This window comes from Cynara cardunculus, unplaced genomic scaffold, assembly GCF_001531365.2.
Source record: "Cynara cardunculus var. scolymus isolate 2C unplaced genomic scaffold, CcrdV1 Un_Scaffold_3170, whole genome shotgun sequence".
Lineage (NCBI taxonomy): Eukaryota > Viridiplantae > Streptophyta > Magnoliopsida > Asterales > Asteraceae > Cynara > Cynara cardunculus.
This window is the reverse complement of record NW_020201372.1, coordinates 2,241-25,073: the sequence shown is the minus strand read 5'-3', so window position 1 is coordinate 25,073 and position 22,833 is coordinate 2,241. Positions and strand designations below refer to the sequence as shown.

Genomic DNA, 22,833 nt, shown 5'->3' with positions numbered 1-22,833 from the left:
CTTAAATAAAATGTATTAATAACTTCCTTAATTATCAAAAAATTGTGTAAAATGACATAAATACCCTTATCAATTAAATTTAATTAAAAACAAACGGAATTTTCTTATTGGTCGAAATTGATTTACACGATTTTTTAGAATTGGATGGTTTGCATTTGAACCTGCCCCTATATATATATATACATATATATATATACATATATATATATACATATATATATATACATATATATATATATATGGGGATAATCTTTTGTTTAGTTGTAACACTTTGAACAATATCACTGTCATCAGGAACAAAGATTCATTTAAGCTTTGGGTCCTTGTTACTTTTTAATATCATATTGCAAGTACTTATAAGTGTTCTTCGTCACTATCATTTACTACAACAACCTTTCCAGCTTTCTCTTTACTTTCATGCAGAATTTACTTTTACGTCATTTACATTCAGTCATTTCTATTTATATCATTTACTTTTAAGCACTTACATGCAGTCATACTACACTAAACATCTTAGTATGGGTGTAAGTGAAAGTTGTGAGATTAGGCCAAGTGTTAGTCGATGATTGCTTGTTAATAGCAATTTATTTCACTATTCACAAGTGTTGGTCATCTCTCATTGATTTGATGATAATCTCTTTTACATATCGAAGTAGAGTGTATGTGTTTATACAGTTTCAGCGATCATCACTGAATCTGTTTAGTGATCGCTGAAACAAGCATTGTAACTCTCCAGTGACTCTTATACTTCAAGAAGACAAAATTCACACCAAAAAACTTTCAGACAGAAACTGAAGATTAGAGACTAGTGTGTTCGTGATCTGAAGCAGCATTCAGTATTACAAACTATTCAACATATGTGTGAAGACGGCACAAGCCTCAGCAAATGCTCAAGAGACCTCCAGTGTCATCCCAGCATGCAACGATCAAATGAAGCTTATCATGCACGTTTGTTTTTGTCTTATCCTTTCACACACTAAGGACAAACCCATACCATTTCTAAGAGTATAGTATTGTACGGAGTCAATTAGTTACTATTATGGACCATTTACCAAATGTTTATCTGGTAAGTACTTATCAACAAGCGTTACCATCCCCATTTATCTTATAGATTAACATTTTTGGTCATCAAAATGGATTGTTGATAAGAGTTTTCTCCCTCACTGTGTATGATTCTCGATCTTTGTTACGTCTCTTACCAGATAAGATTTTGAGTCGTTGTCATGCTAATCAAGTAAGTGACAATCGGTAAGCAAACGCTTATCAGGTAAACGACCATTTGGTAAACTTTATAGTTACAAATGAAACGTAAGCTTTTTGTTTTCTTGACATGATTATAGGAATTCATTAATAGTAAAGAAAAGGCAAGCTCCATAAAATGGAATATGCTTTGTTGTATTTTTAAAACGTTAAAATGTCACATCTCAAATATTTAAATATCTTTCTTTACTTAATAATTGTAAATACCGTCTAAGATTCGGTTTCATTGACGCAATGCCGATATTTTTTTTGATTGACAACTGAGCTTAAAAAATTTAAAGTCATTAATTCTGTTATATGGAACTTAACTAAAATAGCCAGTTAGACACGGTATAAACAGTATATTCACTTTATAACTACCTTTTGAACCCACTGGCAGATTTAGCTGGAAACTAAGCAAGTAGCATTTCGCAACTTAATTCACTTTTCAGATTAAAAAAATGAAGAAAACAGGCCTTGTGCAAGTTGCGTAAGTGAATATAAGGATACTTGCGCAACTTTTGTAATACCCGTATTTTCTCATTATTTTAAACCAAAGGGTGGATTATACAAGTTGCATAATGCGACTTTCGTAAATTACAGCTAAATCCGTCAATAAGATCAAAAGGTAGCTATAAAATGAATCGGAGGATGCAAAATGACTTATATTAGTCAATTTTCTAAAAGAAATGCTTTATGTATTTGAAACAGATACTAGCATGTCTCAAATATATTATAATAATATCAATACCTAGAATTATGTTATAAGCAAGGCTACTACAAAAGATTTATGTTTCTAACTAACGAGTGAGTTTTTAACAAGCTATTTAAGCTCAGGCTCGTTTATCTTGCTCATGACCTTAATAAATGGTTGAGCTCAAATCACCCTCGATCACTCACTAAAACTCATTTAACAAATGAATCAATCTCTGTAACACTAACATTTGACTCGGTTCATTCGAAAAGTCAATTAAGCCGAGTCAACTCATGGCAAACCATTCGAGAATATGCTTTTTTTTAAACCAGACATGTGTATATGTTCATAAATCATATAATCAAATTAAAAAATTATTGACGTCAAGCTTACAAGCGAGTTGAACAATCTCAACTTCAAGCCATTAAATGACAACCGAGTTCGAACATTGAACAAACACTCTGAACTCAAGCTCGACTATTACTAGTTATTCAAGCTCGAGTCTTGTAATATTTTTTTGACCGAAAACTCGAATAACCTGCAACTCAAGTGAGTCATTAACACCCCTACTAACTAATTGAATGGCCACTTATCTTGAGAAATGGAGAAGCCTGCAGCACATCTAAATGAATATAGAACATCTCAAAATGAAAACTGTTGTAAATTTTAAAGTACATACCTAGTGTTTTTGTGGTCAGTATCGGTATCAGTATCAAGGTTTCTATGTAAACGAAGCTAATGTACATGGTTACTAAGGAAACTAGAAACCAATATATATCTGTCTGCTACAAAACCATAACTAAAGATGAACCAACTCTACCCACAAATACACTCGGACAATAATACGTATGGCCCATGTAGATATGACAAGAGGAAATTTCTAAATTTTGTCATCAGAGTTTGTGGCAGCGTCGCCCTCGGAGCCACGCCTCTTCTTCTTTCCTTCTCCATGTCTGGATCTCCTTGGTGCTTCATCTTCACTTTCGCTTTCACCATTTTTGAAGGTATTTTCACCACCAGGTTGACCCTCATCATCAGGTCTACCGATGTCTTGGCCTATGGGCTGGGAGCCACCACCGCCACTATATCTATCATTACCACCCACTGCCACCTGATCCCTCTTACTGCGACTGGTGTTCTGTGGAGGTTGTAGCTGCTGCTGTGGCTGTGGATAAACAGGGCGGCCGCCACCTCTTCCTGCCACGCCACCACCCAAACCCATAAAAGGGGCCCGTCCAGGTCCAGGACCAGGACCCATCATCATCCCAAACCCACCCCCGGGAAAATTTCCATGCTGGTGAGGCCCAGGGCGGCCATGAAACATCATACCTGCGAATGGTGGACGTTGGAAATCGCCAGAGAATCTAGGTCCGAATGGACCAAACCCACGGGGACCCATGTTCATAAGATCAGGCACGGGAAACCCATCAGGTCCCACTCCTCCAAAAGAAAATCCGTCACCTCCCATCATATTCATGAGAGGAGGGAATCCCCTCATCCCCGGCATAGGGCGGGGTCCCCTTCCCATAGGCATATGAGGCGGCCATATCATCCCTCTGCTTCCCCTTCCTCTGCCTTGTGCCGCTAAGCCGAAACCCTGTTCAAAACTGTCCTCATCTTCCTCACTTTCTTCTTCTTCCTCTTCTTCATTGTCCTCAAAAGGGACGATATCGGGATTCTCACTTGCATTCTCTGGATTAACTCCTTTTGCTTTTTCCTCTTCCCGCTTTGATTCTGCTGCAAGTGATATTGCCTACAAAACACGATACAGTAAACATTTAAGGTCTTCTGCTACCCTTGATGATAATCCCTCCGTCCCAAAATAAATGTCCACAATGAACAAGACTTATTTTAGGACAAACTAAAACCGAATGAAACCATTTATTAGGAGGAAGAGATGCAGCTGTGAATGATAAATTGTGATGTGAGACGTCGATGATGGTGAGTTAGATACAGAAGAAGCAGATTCGGTTTGTTCATCCTCTTCCTCTTTTCTCCCAGATTTTCCTTTTCACTAACTTTTTAATTTGGCTTCTTAGCCCATGTTTTTGCGGATGAACCGACAAGAACACATATTCAAAGATATGACACAATAAGTTTCTTAAGTTTTTGGTCAATTAGAATAACACAATGGAACACCGATAGATGGACACATTTGGTTTGCTCAATTAACCATGAGACATATTACCATCTGGTTTGTGGGGAACTCCTATATTCCCGCTTGGTTTCTTCTATTGGGATGCTTGATTTATTCTCTAGTCTGACTTTCTTTTATGTAGCCAATTCTCTTTTTGTTCTCTAGATCATGTAGTTCTTAAGGTGTTGCTAATATAAATAGGTTGCTTGCTGCTTCGCACTCATGTTCTTTGGGGGTGCGTTTGGTATGCAGACGGGAGTTAACAGGAGTAGGCAGGCCGAGAGTTAGGTTTGCTTGGGAAAGAATTGTGGAAGGCTTTAGGGTTTTCATGTGACATGGGTAGTTTAGTAATTTACTAATCTTGTCCATCTCCCAAATTTTTACTCGACCTATGTTGGTAGGATAAAAAAAGTGCACTTTCTCCCACACAATCATGTCTTGTTCCAGTCTATGGATTTTATGGATTTTGTTTTATTTTGTAGTTTTCATTTCCTGAGATCCATTTTTGTTTGGCTTTCAAGTTGGGCATGACCAATATCTATTCTCCAAGTTGAGGGGAATAAGAGAAAATACAATTAAAATTAATGATTAGCTACATTTTCATACTTTTAGTTCCATGGGCTGATATTGTGCACTAGATATCTGGGTTATTGACTTCCCAAACCATCATATATGATGTTCCATTGCAATCAAATCATTGTTCTTGCACAAATGCAGAAAAGAACACACGAATTCTTCTAGAAAAAAAAATTCTTCCACAATGGAGTCTGATAAGTGAGATTTCGATTAAGTGTTTTCATAACTTCTTCTGTTCAAAGAAATGATTCATCGAAATAATGAGTCACCATTGATATCGACACATCTGACAATACTGTGCAGAAAGGAACACCACGCCTTCTATAGGAGCAGTTACGGAAAAAAAATAATTACTACGATGATCTTTTTTCATCAGTATTTCCACGATTTGTCCAAATCCGCTCATTCTTGCAACCTGAGTGTTTTTTTTTTTTTTTTTGCATTTTCACATGAATAATGGCTTGTTTTCAAAGAGAAGCCAATAAGAATGGTTCAAAAAGCCAAATTACTACTATAATATTTAAGATTTTCCACTCATTAACGTGTTTTGAACCCTAGACCTGAAGTAAATATCCTTTTGAGAACATTAGAAGCATTTTAGAACATTTAATATACCATAACGACAGCGGAAAAAAAAAGGTTACCATGAGCTCGCTGTCTGGTTCAAGATACAAAAGCGAAGCCAACTGTTCACCGATCGAGGGTTCTAGCTCTTGACAATCTCTGCTTATCTATCCCCACAATCCAAACAGCGCACAAAAATCAAAATTAAATTCATTAAAGCAAGTGAATAAAGTAAATATATATTTGTGTGTGTGTACACATGCATTCATATACAATCAATTATGGTACAGAAAAACAGCACATCCTTTTCACAGAAGATAATAAAGAGAACATGGGCAGCTGAAACGAGCTTATCTGATAAGAGTCCATAATGACATCTTTAACGACCTCAATAATTTACCAAGTCCTTAAAAAGTACATCTACTTGAAAAAAAGACACATTTGTCCCTTTTATGAAACTAGCATGTTAAGATGTAAGTTGGTTAATTTTCTTTCTGAGAATGGATAGCATGTTGGAGTTCATGACAGAGATGATAGTTAACAAACATATTTAAAAACAACATGAGAAAGTTTATGATTAAATAATACTCCCTCCGTCCCAAAATAAGTTTCCATATTTCTATTTTGTGTCCACCGTTCATTTTCAAAGGTAAGTACGTACTTTCCAATTCTACCCTTAATTACGATAAGGAGAATTCATTGCTCCCTATATTATTAAGGGTAAAATTGTCATTTATTTAACTGAAAGTGTAATGGTTACATATTTCTAGAACTGTCTTTTTCATTGTGGACATTTATTTTGGAACAGACGGAGTAAACGTATCACTAATACTCATAGTTCAAACCGATTCCCGAAATGCTTTTTTGGATATTCCTCAATGTCCGGCTATTCATGGAACGTGAGAAGCATATGATTCCAGAAGAAATTGAAGAATTTCTTGGGAAACAAGATTTCCAAATAAAAACATCCATGCCCAGACTGATGAACTATTCATAATTATTGAACAAGTGCATGCAATTCTTCTTCATTTTCACATCAGAGACAACCACTCCAACAACTTGCTTGAACTTGAAGCAGTCGTCCACCATTCACTTCGAACAACACACCATGGGACCATGGTTTCACGTGATATTGAATTACGCCAAAAATTTAAAATGTCAACTATGGGACTATGAATTTGGTACAGTAACCTATTTGGGCCTTCTCAAGTGACCTTTGCCATTAGCCGATCAAATATTTGTGTACAACATTTTACCCCTACAAGAAAGAATGTTAGTGCTCATTGCAAATTTAAAATTCGAAAGGACCAAACCATCAAAAGATAGGTTCAAAATATCCTTTTGTAGATGATATTTCAGCCTCTACCCCCTACCTGACACAAGGCCTACTAGTTACATATCATGTCTCACTCTTTTTAAAATTTAAAAAAAATAATAATTCCAACACTACATAAAACAAAGATTCACCTGGGTTAACAGTTTAACACAGAATAATCACTTTCCTTCAACGACCAACACTAGTGTAGGTTTTTACTATTAAAATGCATACAAAGAAGAAAAACATAGCATCTAGAGAAGTGAGAAGAACTAGAAAGACATAGCAAGAAATAGTACCTTCACAGGTAAGTTCTCATTGTAAGGGTTCCTCAGGTGTCTAGTTTTGTGGAAGGACAGTTCACATAGCTGCACAGTAGATACAATTAATTTAATTTTGTTGATTCCTTAATTCAGTGACAGGAATTCAAGGACCATATTACTTATGGGGTCCCAATTGTGTAAAATTTCTTTACACAAACAAAAGCAAGATATAGAACGCAAAACTTCCTCATGCTCATAGTGAAAAGGTGAAAAGTAACAATGATAAATCTAATTAACTGATTAAAATCCCAATTAAACAGTAATCAGAAGAACAAAGAAAATCACCCTCACCCCTAAAGAAGATTCTGCCAATCATCTGAACAGAAAATTATTCTCTAATGTATAGAGAAAAAAAGAAGCATTCAAATAGATTGATGAGCACTGTAAATGTTCAGGGTGGAGAAATTTTTTATCGTTGCAAGAGAAACATCAAAATATAGGTTACATAAAACAAGCACTAAATGCACCAAAATATCAAGAAGTAGAACTCCAATAAATATTATTAATATATGTAACACTCCTTTGTGTTGGAGAATATAAGTGACTCATGCCCAACCAGCTATGCTCCAACTTCCTATACATGAAATCTATCCGCAGAGATTTCTTTATGTCAGCAAAATGACATTCAATATCAATGAGAAATATCGTTTCTTTGTGACATCAATAGTTGTTGCTATGAAATTCTCCATTCAAAAAGAAATTTTAGACTAAGCACTAGAAGGTCTCAACTACTTATGCATTGACGTACTAGGAATGCTTATCAGTAGGGCAGCCCATGCTATAATTGTTCCCAACGTCTATCTCTATCTGGATGACGGACAGCTTCTGGACGATTCAGGGTGACACTAGAGCCCTGTAGGGAACCTGAACTATCTCACAGTCGACCAAATCTGTTGCTGTTTATTGTTCTTGTTGCCTTCTTGCAAACTCTTGTTCTTTTTTCCTATGCCTCATGTGCTCCAGTTACTTTTCAAGAATTTCGCAAGTTGGGGATCTCTACGGAAACATATCTCTACTACCCTTTGGGGCAGAGACAAGGTCTGCGTACATTGCACCTCACCCTACTTCCAAGTTGGCTTCGCTTGGTTTTGTTTAGTTTATTATGTTCTAGGTGAGTATGGGGAGTGGGTTCATGTCTTCTCCACATACAACTCATTGGGATGTTGTAATTCAGATATGAAGTTTCGTAAAGGGTCTTTTATACACTACTCAGCTGCATGCTTAAATCGTTGGATATTCATATGCTAGTTGCAGAAAGATGTTGACATAGGAGGAGGCCCAATTAGGGAATTTTACTTTCTCCTGGATAAGCAAGAAAGTGGATGTAAACTCCCTACCAAGTCTCAGGTCGAAGTATTGAGCCATAGTCCAGGGGTGCTTGCAAGTTGACATAAGGTCATTGCTTGAACCAAAAGTTAGGGGAGTCCTTGGTTTGTGAAATTTGAAGTTGCTTATTGGTGTCAATAAAAAGAATCATATTAGTTTAGAACTAGGGTTGAGATCCTATGTCACATCGTCGTCGACAGTATTTGTCTCTTTTTATCATTGTCTGCTAAATTATACCAGTAGCTCACTCAAAGTCGGGCAAAACATTAGTCATCAATGCCTCTTCCCCTCTTGCTTTGAACATAGTATAAAGAAAGTTCAAAAATCTAATCTTTGATCCACCTAGATCTGTTCCTATAATAAAGATCAAAGCATCATCTAACTAGAATAGGAGCGTAAAAAAACGTTGGACAACAAAAATCAGTCAAACCAAGATCAAACCAGACCATTTTTGGCAGTTTCGAGTTTCGACGGTTTGTTTTAAAAAATAGCCAAACTGCATGGTTTGGTCTGGTTTGCAGATTGAGCCTTTTCATTTGGTGGTTTTGCTATTTACAGAGTTCAGGGACTATTTTGCAAATTTCAGGAGATTCAGGGGATATTTTTAGAATCAGAAAGCTCTGGAAATGTTGACCAACAAATCTGGTTCAGCCCTCCTCTCAGCCATCCAAAACGTCAAGCTTGTATGTCCTCTTCCGTTCTACGGGTACTCTTCAACCCAGCTCCCCTTGGGCTCCCACATTTGATTTCTACAATGCGTGCAGGACAACTATTAATATCGGATGGAGAAGTGAAGTCATCATCAGACTTGTAATATGTTTTGTGCCAACTTCTCTCAGAGCAGTTGAGGCTCTTCAGAGCTGCATACTGCTTTATTGCTGCTCTGCTCGAATCCAAGAAAGTGTTTGGCAATTGGATGGAGCAGTGTGATCAAAATGTCAAATTCGAGTTGCAATTTTCTAAAATCCATCTGGACCTACTGCTAATTTCCTTTTTTCTTTTTTCCAGTTTCGAATAATTTGCTTCTGTTTTAAAAATTATATCTATGTTCATCTTGTCATGTTGGGAATGACTAATATCTACCCTCCATCTTGAAGTCAATTAGTAGGTAGGGATACAATATAATGAAGCTAGAGTTTGAATACCATTTCCTATGTTTACCGTTTTAGGCCCATGGGTTCATCTGTTATCCTTCATATTCGCAGTTTTCACTTAGTAATAGTACAAAAAACCTTAAACAGTAACGCCTGGTACTTAAAATATCACGTTACCTAAACTCCGAACTCTAATTGTCACCTAGCACCTCATGTCACACGTGTCATAGGCAGAACTAGAATTTTTTTACAGCGGTGACAAAATAATTATCGTAATATAAAATTAAATAACAATTAAACTATAGTTATAAAATAAGCACAAAACACCAAAAAATTAAGAAAACTAGATAGGGTTGGCTAATTCATTGATGGGCTGTGGGCAGGGCTTGTAAAACTGCTTGTTCTAATTAAAGAAAACATTGCAAAATCTGTTCACCAAGACTTGGACTCGTGACATTGTCTTCCTCTAAGAGCATCTTACCATTGCTGTGCACCTTTTTATTGTCTAACTTAACCAAAACGGTGGCACATATCAAAACGGTGGCACCATTAAAAGTCGTAAAAAAGATTTCACTATGTCGGGACAATAAAGTGTAGCCAGGCCACCGTTTCCCCTAAGCTAGGTCTTCCCCTGGCACGTTGCAACTCAATAAACAATTTGACATAAAGGCCTTCTGAGGAATTTGCAATACAAATAGAGGGTGACAAGCTGGCAGGCAAGGAGTGCCTGACTTCAAAGTCCAAATGGCCAGGCTAGATTCATCTTTTCCCCCTGCTGATTTATTTAAGTTCGGTCCATACCAAAGGATCACGAGATATCATAAATCACTGTCAAATGATTTAGAAGAATACCTTTAGCCATTTGACACAGAAATTCCGTCCATAATGTGCAGTCCCATGTTCGTATTTCCAGTTGCCTCCACCAACAGATCCACCAGTTTTTGAAGTCATCTTTGCACAGCCCTGGAGAACAGTAATAAACTCGTTTGAACACCTCATATGACACAAAATGGATTAATAAAGATCATCTTATATGACAAGACTTCCAAATAGAAGATATCCACTTAATTGTCATGTGAAATGTGTTTCTAACCCACCTGAAAATGCCGCGTCCTGTTGACTGAAAATATTAAAATAACATTCTCCACAGAATCAAACGCCTCATTTAGTTTAGCCTCATTGCTTCTTTGGGTGGCCCACACTCCTTGTTGAACGGATAACTCAAGATTTTCACGGTTGCAGCTTTTTACAATGAAATACCTAGTGCTCCAGATGTAAAGTTCAACAAGAAAATTAGAAACAAAAAACTCAAAAGAAAAAAGTTGAAACAAGAATAAGCAAAAAATTACTGCAAATGGAAACTACAAAAATAGTGAACACAAAAAAGTAACAAATTCCACCAACATTCAGATGCATGGACAATCATGTCTTTTACTACAAACAACAAATAAATTATTTTAATTTTACAACTTGTTCAGAAAGAGTTTGAGCAAACTGTGGCTAAAGTCTACGAGCTACTGAAGGGCACAATTTGGAATGGCAGATGTGACAAGTTAAACATGATCATGAAGATTGCAGCTATTGTAAGTCTAAATTTCATATTACAGGCTTACAGCTGTAATTGCCGGTTTAGATAATCACATTAGTTATAGTTTCCTACAACTATGAGACAAATTATATATTTGAACACAACCGTGTAGACTCTAAAATATGCAGAAAATATTCTAATTAAACCAAACGAACCCACTATATCACACTCGGAAGTAGGGTCTGGGAGGCATAGGATGTGAGCAGACCTTACCTCAACCACTAGGATCGAGGGGCTGTTTCCATGAAGACTCCGGCTTGTGCACAAAGCAGAGTTGTATGTGCATGATTCAATGATGTGAAGCAAGAAAGTGAGGTCAGGTCAAATCGGGTCCAACTATCCCACACAGGAACCTATTTGGCTGCTCTAGACTACCAACCCGAAATAAGCCACCTCACATTTTCGGAATGGCGGAATCCGTCTCTAGCAAGTACGCAACTGGCCTTAAATTGTGATACGGATCCGTCTAATCTAATCCAATCTTTACCCAAGCCCAAAGTGTTGAATGTTCATTCCAGACGGCCACCATTCCTGACAAATTTCCGATTCCGGTTGTCGAAGAACTAATCGATGAATTGACGGGAGCCCAATTTTTTACGAAATTGGACTTGAAATCGGGGTATAATCAGATTCGCATGAAACCCGACAGCATCGAGAAGACGGCATTTCGTACCCACGATGGCCACTATGAGCATCTAGTGATGCCCTTTGGCCTCACTAATGCGCCGGCCACCTTTCAAGTCATTATGAACGACATCTTTCGGCTTTATTTACGGAAATTTGTCGTGGTTTTCTTTGAGGATATCCTGATTTACAGCCCTTCGTGGTTCCAACACCTGGAAGATTTGAGCACGGTCCTTCAAGTTTTATTCTCTAATCAGTTTGTGGTCAATCGAAAAAAATGTTCGTTTAGACAAACTTCTATTGATTATTCGGGACATATTATTACCGGCCAAGGGGTGGCCATGGATCCTAAGAAGATCTCGGTTGTGTTGGAGTGGCCAGTACCGAAACAACTAAAAGGGCTATGTGGATTTTTGGGCCTTATGGGTTACTACCGTAAGTTTATTCGTCATTACGGTAGTATTGCCAAGCCGTTGACAGATTCAACCAAGGACGCTTTTGGATGGAATACGGAAGCTCAAACAGCTATCAATTTTATAACATGGTCACGGCTCCGGTGTTGGCTTTACAAGACTTTTCAATTCCCTTCACAATCGAATGCAATGCTTCGGGACGGGGCATCGGAGCAGTCTTGATGCAACAACAAAGACCCATTGCTTACTTCAGTAAAGCATTGAGTGAGCAACATTTAGCGAAGTCGGCATATGAAAGAGAAATTATGGCCCTGGTGTTAGTTGTTCAGCATTGGCGTTCACATCTTTTGGGGACTAAATTTTGCGTGTATACGGATCAGAAGCGTCTCAAGTTCTTGCTGCAACAACGTATTACGAATCCCGGGCAACAAAATTGGGTGGCCAAGTTGCTGGGATATCAGTTCGATATTCTGTACAATTCGGGCCGTGAAAATAGGTTTGCCGACGCATTGCCTTGACGAGCAGAAGATGGTGAACTAACTTCGTTGATGTCGGGGCCAGTTTGGGTCCAAGGGACTCGACTTATGGAGGAAGCTCATAGCGATCTGGGTTTACAAAAGATTATCTGTGACTTAACGAATTACCCAAATCCCCATCCCAGATATGTGGTTCGACACAATTTTTGTATTACAAGGATAGATTGGTGATTCCTCGTACATCGAAATTGATTCCTTATCTTTTAAAGGAATTTCATGCCTCTCTTATTGGGATATTATCGAACCTATCGTTGCTTGGCCACAAATTTGTATTGGCCAGGAATGATCGTTGCGGTGCAAGAATTCATGAAGGCTTGTGACATATGTCAGCAATATAAGGCCAATTCAACGTCTCCAAGCAGGTTGCTCCAACCACTCGACATCCCTAATGCGATATGAAAACACCTATCAATGGATTTTATCTTGGGTTTACCCAAATCTAGAGGCTATGATGGTGGTGGATCAATTGTCCAAATACAGCCGCTTTATACTGATCAAACACCCATATACAGCTAAGTTCGTGGCAAAAAGTTTTGTTCGGGAAGTGGTCAGACATCATGGAATTCCTAAGTCCATAGTCAGTGACCGTGATCCTTTGTTCCTTAGTCATTTTTGGCAAGAGCTTTTTCATTTGCAAGGGACGAAGCTAAACATAAGCTTCGCTTATCACCTGGAATCGGATGGTCAGACAGAAGTGATAAACCGTTTTTTAGAGACGTATATGTGGTGTTTTGCTATTGATCAGCCACGTTCATGGGCGTTGTGGGCCCCGTGGGATGAATTTTGGTATAATTCGACCTTTCATGGTTCCACAGGTCGATCTCCATTTGAAATAGTCTAGCCGTAAACCGCCGACGGTGGTTCAATTTATTCCGGGGGAAGTTCAAGTGGAAGCAGTAGGGGAGGAATTACGTGACCGTGACGAAGCTCTGAGACAACTCAAGTCGCACATAGTTCATGTTCAGGCTTTAATGAAAGAACAGGCTGATAAAAAGTGTCGAGATATGAGTTTTCAGATTGGAGAATGGGTTTATGTTAAGTTAAAACCGTACCGTCAAATGACTGTGACAATGGATTTATCAAAAGTTGGCGGCTAGATTCTTTGAACCGTTCAAGATTATTGAAAAGATTGGACCGGTTGCTTACAAACTGGAGTTACCTCCATCATCACATACACATCCGATGTTTCATATCTCATTACTAAAAAAAGTTGTTTTCTCACCTACGGTTGCCCAAGTTTTACCTCCCGAGCTAGAATTAGATGACAAAGATTTACAGTCTCCCGAAGAGATATGTGTGGTACGTACAGTTGTACAAGATGGGAAATCAGTGGAGCAATGGCTAATACGTTGGCAAGGGCAGTCTCGGGAAGAAGCGACGTGGGAGGATGCAAACATAATCAAGGGTCAATTTTCGGATACAAGTCTTGAGGACAAGACTTTATTGGAAGGAGGGAGTAATGATACAAATCCGTCTAATCTGATCCAATCTTTACCCAAGCCCAAAGTGTTGAATGTTTATTCCAAACGGCCCAAAAGAGTGGAAGATAGGGTTGGGCCCAATTAGCTATTACAGATTGATAGTGTGCCTGATAAATGGCGGGAATGCGGGTAGCATGACGTCATTGTGATTTTTCTTGTTAATTGAGTTAGGCTCGTAGCTGTGGCTTTGAGAGAGGGAAGTTTCCCTGGAGTTGTGTTTGTTCTTTCAATTGTAAGTTCCAATTTCGTTAATAATCAATTGGTGATTTGCCTTGCCTTTTAATCCTTTCATTCTTCCAAATTGTTTGAGTTCTTATCAAATTGTCTCTTGAAGCTCCCCTGCTTGGTAGCCAATCATGCTTGTTTTACCCTCCCGACATCAATACCCTTGTCGACACCCTCAACCAGATCATTCTAAAAATCGGTCACTCTAGACTCTAGTCCTATGACTCCAAGAAATCCTATCAGAGGTCAAGTCCTCGAAAATGCCTAAAGTTGCCATGTCCATCCTCAACTGTTGATCCCATGTTCTCTTAAGCTTGCCCTCCTCATCACCCCCTCAACCATCATCCTCTGCACTCTCCTCTCAGGTGCTGTCAATTGTCTCCTATAAACATGCCCAAACCACTTCAATCTACTCTCTTTCAGTTAATGTGTGATAGATGCAACCCCCAGTTCCTATCAAGATGGTTCCATGGAAGAACAGGTCGAACGTCCATTAATGTCCATGGATGCAAAAGAAATTTGGGAGATAATGTTATAGAGGTGTACTCCATACTTGGCAATTCCACTTGATATTTTTAATTGAAAAGGCGATTGCGACTCTTCAAAAAAGGTGATAGAGATGTCACAACTTATTTCAATGAAATGCCCTCTTCTGCAAGAATCGGATTCGTGTTATGATGACAAATAGGGAACCCTGTAAACCTTGCAATTTAAGCATGTGCTTTAGCTATGCATCACAAATCTTCTTATCCTTCTCGGCCTTATTTTTCATATAAGCCATTTCAACTCATCCACGGTGATATTTGAGGCCATCACAGGTTCCAACAATTTTTTTGGCAAAAGAGAGATCATTTCTTTCATTGATAATCACAAGACAACTTGGATTTCTTTTTTGATGAAAAAGACATGAAGTTGTGGATGTTTTAAAAAACCTCAACTCCATGGTACAAAATCAATTTAATGAAAATATTTCAAACTTTTAGGAGCAATAGTTGTAAGAATATTTTTCCAAAGTTCTAATACATTTTTTTCTCAAAAATGATCATTCAACTATGTTCTTGTGTTGACACACCACAATAGAACAGTGTGGCGCAAAGGAAATTAGACATTTACTATAAGTCACAAGAACCTAAAATTGATGTAATAATGTACCTAAAACCTTTTGGACACCTCTTTTAATTGATGTTTTCTTAATTAGTTGTATGCCCTCTAAAACCGAGAACCTAAAATCCTCTACAAAAGTTTCACAAATATAACCTGGATCCTAGAATTTTTCTAGATTTACTGTTCAAGATATTAGGCTGTTTCGCTCTTATTTCAAATCAAGATAAAAATAAGACAAAACTTCATCCTAAAGCAAGAAAGTGTGTTTTTCTAGGGTATCCAACGTCTTAAAGAAGCTACAGATGTTTTGATCGGATTTTGAAAAAAAGGTTCGCAACCACTGATGTTGATTGTTTTTCAAAACACTACTTTTTCCCCGATCCCCTCATGCTCCGAAGGAGAATTCGGCCCGGGAGTAGGGAAGATTCAGTGATAAATATAGCTCATTTAGATTTTTGAGTTTTAATCTTGAATCGACACATTTTTTTTTCAAAATCTGAACCACCATTTGGAAGAGGAAAAACACAAGGAAATCAATCGAATCTCAAACCATATGGATGATGACTCTACAAATGTTGATTAAAAAGAAACACGTAATTTATCAACCATAGCTATCTTGATGACACACAACAAAATCCAAACTATGAGAAGAATTTTGGGCCACACATACTATAGAAAGCTCTAATCTGAAGCAATAAACTCACAGACTCACTTAGTCCTATGAATCTTGCATCTAATTTTGATCTTCCCAAGTTTGATAAACTTGTTGCTCTTAGAAAAGGAGTCAAATCTTGTACCATCAAATATCCTATGTCTCGATCCCCTTTCAAAACTTATCTCCTTATTTTTCTTGTTTTATCTCACACCATAATCATGTCGAAATTTCCAAATCTATACAAGCATTTCCATGTTCTAATTGGATGCAAAAGTTCTTGAGGAAATGAATGCTCTCAAGAAAAATCGAACATGGGTAAAAATAGCTCTTAGGCACATGCCTCAGCAACACAAAACGAGGGTTTCGCTCGTTATAGGACTTGACCAAACATCTCACAACAAGAACTGACGACAGCCATGAAGAAAAAGGTTGGTAGGAGAGTTTCATGGTCAAATACAAGGCAGGAATTGTAGCAAAATGTTTCATTCACTTACGGCATGGGCTACATTGAAACATTGCAACAGTGGTGAAACTCAATACAACAAGATGTAAGAGATGCTTTCCTAAATGGAAAACTTAAAAGAGGAAGTTTTTATCAATCCTCCAGGTTCTGAAATCAAGTTAGTAGCCAAGTTGTGTGTGTCTAAAAAAGATCCTTTTATGATTTCAAGCAATCACCTCAAGCTTGGTTTGAAGGATCTATAAGTTCAATGAAATAAGGATATTCTCAAGGTTAAAACTGGTCACTATTATTGAAAAGGAAGAAATTTGGGAAGATTGGTCTAATGGTATATGACGGCATCATCGTCACAGTTGACGATCATAAAGAAATCCAAGCATGACATCAAAGACTTCAGACCACTGAGTTATTTATCGGAATGGAAATTGGAAAATGGTAGAAGGGGATAGTGGTAAGCCAACATAAACATATTCAAGATACATGTATAACACGTTGTAAGTCAACTTGCACGCCTATAGATCCCAGGAACAAAACTTAGTGATAGTGATTAGTAAGGGTAATTTAGAGGCATAATACCACATCTTAAGATATCTAAGGCTCAAAGAATGTTTAAATGTTTACCGGTGCAAATTGAGGAGCTTCGTTCAGACGGTCACTAATAGAAAATGTAGACGTGGATGCTACCGATTTGTATGTGAAAATCTAGTGATCTAGCAATAATGCTGAAGCAGGGTTCCATGTTATTGCTAATGAATTTGTGAGTTTGGCTCTAACGAGTACTAAAAGAGCTAACTACTACCATTGGATAGTCCTACGAACCAAGATTGTGACAACAAGGTTTGTTATAAGCATTGCTAGCAATCTCATGCAACATGATCAGACTAAACACATGAAAGTTGACTGACTTCATCAAAGAAAAGTTGGAAGAATAAAATGATATGCAAGTTGTACATCCTAACCATGCAACAAGTAATTGACACGCTTACAAAAGAATTGTTCAAACCAAAACCTGATGGAATCATTAGCAAGTAAGGTTTTGTACATATACATGCCCCAACTTAAGGAGGGTGTTAGTTTAGATAATCAGCAGTTGTAAATTAGTTAGATTCATTTCTTACTTTTTTGGAGATCATTAATCAATAAAAGATGTATGAAAATACCATGCAAATATTCATCCAATTGATTATGTTTTCACAAAAATAAATTTAAATTTGAAGTCGGGGCTAATGCTCTACATCCTCAAGGATAACTATTCTCATGGAACCATATGCTTGAGATAATAAAAGATGCATCCTTCATTACATTACAAAGGTAACAATTTCCATCTTTGTGATATCTTATTAAAATTACCTATTTGCCCATACTCATCATTACAAGTTATTGATGTTTTTTATTTTGGTCCACAAGGTTCATTTACTTAGTCTGTAAAGGGATTACACATTTAACCAATAGTCAAACACCTCCATAACTGTAAAACACACCCAACGTTGCAATTTTCATGGGACAAAGGGTGCACAATTCTTTTAGTTGTAATCTTATGGGGGGAATTTCAGGTGATTCTCTAATTAGAGTATGAATTCTTACAATCCTGAAAAATAAAGGATTACCCTCACAGCTTAACTCAAACCCTTGTTACATGTATCATCTTCATGGTTGCTAAAAATGAGGCGGTCAAACGTTCTTGAGGCGGCGCCTCTGCTAGGTTGGTTGGGTCATACGCCTCGAGCTACTGAGATGAGTCTGAGGCGATAGAGGCGGTGAGGTAAGGGGGGTTGAGGCAGTACTAAGACTTAGGTTCAAAAGTAACCAAATCAAAGAAAATATACTTGCTGATGACCCATTAAAGTGAAACCTCTGTTCCTTGCTTTGTCCTTGTGCATGGCCATTGAAGAAGAAAACTTACTGTTGTGTGATTTTTTGTTTTTATACAGTACGACTACGTACTAGGGAAGTAGGGATGCGACTTGGGAGGTGCATGAGGCCTCTTCAATTTTACATAGCAGGAGTGACTTTTCTTCTTCTCTTGACATCTGTGTCACTTTTATTGTTTCTCTTTATGTGGGAGGCTTTTAGTGTTTCTCTTTATTTGGGAGGCTTTTATTGTTTACCTAATTTGTTTTTATTAAAAAATAAATTCTTTTAACAATTAATTACCGAAATTAAAGTATTTAAAGACTTTATTAGCAACATTATGATTCTAAATAATAAATATTATTATCAACTAAGTATTACATATATAATATTATTTTATTTATTTTTATTTTCCAACTCGAGACTTACGTGTCAAGGCTTATGCCTCGCCTCACCTCATGTTTCCGTACTTTAAAACCTTGATCATCTTAAACAACTCAGATCCTACGATACAGATTTCCAATGGACAAAATGTAAACATGTCTTTCCTAATCTTCCTCCCATGACCATTTTCCTTCCTTGAATTCTATCATGCTGCTACTAGTGACATGAACAGTTCCTAATAAGACACATGCTAGTCTAATTACAATGCCTTTCTAGGAACGTTTATGGAAGTCATGTATAAGAATGATTTGTTAGTCCATGAGCAAATTCACTTTCACTGTGTTAATTTATAGAAGGGCTTTCCCCAACAACTACATTGAAATTGCATCTATTTATTGCCTATTTGCAACATATGATTCACAGATAAAACATAAACTTGACTGCATTGAATCTCTACAAAGAAAGAAGAGCAATTTGTTTATTGAATTTATAATAATCAAAGCAAAGAAGTGTCACCGATCACACGACTCAAGCACAACAAATGTCATAAATGCAAGGTTGTTAAAGGCTCAAGGCACACTTAGGCGCAAAGGGGTTTCTGGGCCTCGGCGCAGGCATGAGGCGCCGGGCCTTAGGAATGCTTAGGCGCATCTTATCAATATATTATATACACACACACAATTACACAACTCAAATATGCAGCAAGTACAAGCCTCCACTATAACAATCAACAACACTTCGATAGAAGCAAAAGGGAGAAGGGTTTGAAGCATGAGTCGTGAAGGAGAAGTTGTAAGGTTTGGGTATTCACAGAGAAGAAGGCTTGAAGTTCCGAGGACTGGGTATACAATATTAGGGTTTGATTTATGTCATCTATTTAATAATTCTTCTTTAAGAAGTCTACGAGATGAGAGAACATATTTAATATCAGGGATAGGTATTTAATAACTCTTTATGAGGCGCGCCTAGGCCCACAAAGTGCCTCAGCCAAGGCGCAACGCGTTAGTGAGCCTTGTGAATACACCGAGCCTTGACTTCAAAAGAGCCCAAGACCTTGAGCCTTATGAGCCTCGGAGCATGACACGCTTCAGGCACGCTTTTAACAACTATGCATAAATACTTTAGGCACTTGTATATACAACTCAACATCAGTTGTTGTATTATCCTAATTTAACTTGTGGTATCTATGATGCCAAAAAATAGCACACGGCATTCTTTATCATCTAATGTATTTGAGTGAACCCCTTCATCCATTTGTTGATGTTGCCTCAGCAACATCATAATGGTAAAAGCACCGTAAGCCATATCTAAAGCACTACCACAACTGCTAAAACAGTTTCATCTGGCATACAAACACGACAAAGGAGTATGAGAAGGTAATTATACAAGTAGAACAATGATAATGAAACCAAAAACTGAAATCTAAAGACAACTATTCTCACTAGTGGTAACGATCGCAATTAATTACAACAAACATATTACGATGGAAGTGGAACTCTCAAAAGGAATCCACTTAATAGAGTACAAAAATTAATTAACAAGACCTAAATAAAATCTAAGATCTCCGAACGCACCTTGATGTTCCTTGAGGTAGGGGTATTGAAGTTTTATTTGCTTGATTTTGTTGGCCATTTGACTGCGCTTGGGGCTGACCTAATTGGCTAACCTGTTGTTGAGACTGTGCAACCTGCTGCTGCTGCTGCTGCTGTGGCGACGAAGGCAGCACAGGCTGCAATGAAGCAGAATCTGTTGTAGCAGGTTTAGTTGCTTGGTTCATATCATTGTTACCTTGTGGAAACTGAAATTTTTCAGATTGCTGAGAGTGGTTGGCATTCCGGTTCTGGAAAAACCTATTAGAATTGCCATAATTGTAGGAAGTTAGTTGCTGAATCTTTTGGAGTACTTCTTCCACTGAAGGAGGGGGTCCTGGGAGCTTTGCATGTCTATACCGACAGTCAGGACCATTGGGACAAAATCCCAACTTGTACCTGCATTTTATATTTAGCATCAGAATAACTCCCTGATGATTTGTAGAAACAGAAGGATCTCCATCACAGTTTCACAGAAAAGAAGGCTAGGAGTGTCTGAGGAGAACAGATGAGATGCAGTGAATGAGTATTTACTAAGATGGTCTATTTGTTCTTTTGTCTTTGAAAAACAGATGGTTTGTTTGAATGAAGTACATTATAAATAGCAACAGAATAAAATTGTTCTCACTAACAGCACAAATCTCACTCACAAAAACATTCATAGCAAACAAATTAAATGAATAGAATTATTTGTTTTTACAACCTGTAAAGTGTGAAGATTGATAATCTTATTAAAAGACAGATCCGATTTGCTGACTTTATTATGTAAAACCATATAACCCATTGCCATATGTATAAACAAGGACTTGGATTATGTAAATGAAAAGAAAATATCATTTGTAGCAATGCACCAAGACAAGAGATATTTAACTAGGGTTTTTGCAAAATGAATGAAGAAATCGAGATTGAAATTTTAAGTGATTATCCGATTGATAGCTCGGACAGAAACTTAGTATGAGTTAAGATGATAAGTTTTTGGCATAACTATCACTCATGACTTAGAAAGATAAGTTGACTAGCTTCTTTCTTCTTATGTATGGAAATGAGTTCACTATCAGTTCAAAAAATATCTTACAGAGAGAAAAGTAGATGCAAAACATCTACAGCCTCAGAAAAAGAATTAGTGTCAAACAAGATTAAGCGGTTTTAAACTTAAAAATAGATGAACTCCAAAATCCCTCTTTCAACAAGAAATCATTTCAAGTACATATTTGCACCTGTAGCTAGACAAGTTTCAGGAATGAAGATCATAGTATGGTATACAGATTACAAAGAACCAATCTGTCTTTTGTTCAAACCAACTTGAAGATTCCTATTTCACTGTTGGAACCCACAGAGCTTTAACAACAAAAGGAAGTCATCCGATCCAAAATCGAATAACAACTCAAGGATCACAGAGTAGTTCATTCTCTTCAGAAACTTCATATGTGCTTCAATAAGCAAACAACACCAATAAGACAAAAAGGATGCTCCACATTCCATCTTTTCGGCCATTCGCTTCTGGTTCAAGCTATTGAGCACCACCTTTCATAAGATAACCCCCGAACAAAAGATAAATAAGATAGAAGATCGATTGCTTTTGATTTTGATTCATAGTTCAATTGGTACCAAATACGCTGCTTTGCAGTTAGCCTAAAGAATCATCCTTAAGAGCCCTTGCAGCAAAAAACAAGATTTTGAACATATTACACATATATGTTACAATTGTACCACGCCTATCACAATATATACACACATATGTGAACCATCTTATGTTTTCTAGTTTGATCTACCCTACTTGTTGGGAATTAGATATGCTTGTACTTAATGTGATTTTGATTAGGTAAAATCGACAGATATATTGGTTCGGTACATGAACCCTAAGAAAGATTCATCTTAATCAAATCAAAGGTTGTGGGGTTAGTAATGATTCCGATAAACTGGCAAAAGGCGGTTCATATCATCCGAGAACATAAAGTAAATTGGAAAATATATAAAGAAAATTACATGTTACACTCCTTGATATCTTCGTTTGTATGCTTATAAACACAATCCTGTTCACGGCACTCTCCATACAATCGGAAGAATCGACAAATGGGCATTCGTGATTTGTCGTATTGGTGAAGAAACCCGCAGGCCTCCCCTTTCATACACAAACTACGGAGCCAGTGACGGCATACGGTCTGACGGTAACTCCTCCTTCCGGCGAAATTGGCTGCGGCGGCGGCACCAGAAGCAGGGTCTGTAACAGCCGAGGGAAGGGCAGCCGAGTAGCTGAGGTTTGCAGCAGAAGCGGATGGTCCATTATCGGTGGATTGGTGGATTACAGGGACGGATGCGGTGGGTTGGGTGGGTGCTGCGTCGAGGCCGCCTTCGAAGTCGAAGCTCAGACCTCCTTCTCCGTCCTCCATGTTCACTCCTGAATCGCGTATTGTGCTACTAAATATAATTATAACGTTGAAAGAAAAACAAATACAAAAATCCCTATAATCATTGTTTTATTTTAAATATTTTTATTAAATTATATATCGACCATTTATATTACAATGGTTTTGAAATGAATGATATATTGTATGCGAAACATGTTATATGTATTGTATGTTGAAGATCCCTTAAATCTAGTCGGTCAAAGAAAGCTCTGGTTTGGACCAGGGCTAGTGAGATAGTTTGAGAAAT

The 22,833-nt window shown here is 37.6% G+C and overlaps 1 protein-coding gene across 2 annotated transcripts; it reads right to left on the bottom strand.

Annotated features, from left to right (window-relative positions):
- Nucleotides 1-2,575: 2,575 nt before the first annotated feature.
- On the bottom strand, nt 2,576-22,603 carry LOC112503514 (30-kDa cleavage and polyadenylation specificity factor 30). Of its 2 annotated transcripts, none has more exons than XM_025107540.1 (7): nt 22,165-22,603; nt 20,164-20,577; nt 10,366-10,534; nt 10,121-10,231; nt 6,825-6,893; nt 5,291-5,377; nt 2,576-3,686 (listed from the first exon to the last, which is right to left on the bottom strand). In XM_025107540.1, the coding sequence occupies exons 1-7, from the start codon at nt 22,566-22,568 to the stop codon at nt 2,814-2,816; spliced, it is 2,127 nt and encodes a 708-aa protein (XP_024963308.1). In that variant the 5' UTR covers nt 22,569-22,603; the 3' UTR covers nt 2,576-2,813. The 2 variants fall into 2 exon arrangements, with proteins under 2 accessions (XP_024963308.1, XP_024963309.1); XM_025107541.1 differs by having other exon boundaries at nt 10,366-10,528; nt 22,165-22,602.
- Nucleotides 22,604-22,833: the final 230 nt, after the last annotated feature.

Coding starts and splice junctions, on each gene's coding strand:
- LOC112503514 (XM_025107540.1), bottom strand. CDS start 22,568: ATGGAGGACGGAGAAGGAGGTCTGAGCTTCGACTTCGAAGGCGGCCTC. Junction 20,578..22,164: donor GATATCAAGGAGTGTAACAT/GTAATTTTCTTT, acceptor TATAAAATGCAG/GTACAAGTTGGGATTTTGTC. Junction 6,894..10,120: donor TCTGTGTCAAATGGCTAAAG/GTATTCTTCTAA, acceptor TCTACTGTGCAG/CTATGTGAACTGTCCTTCCA.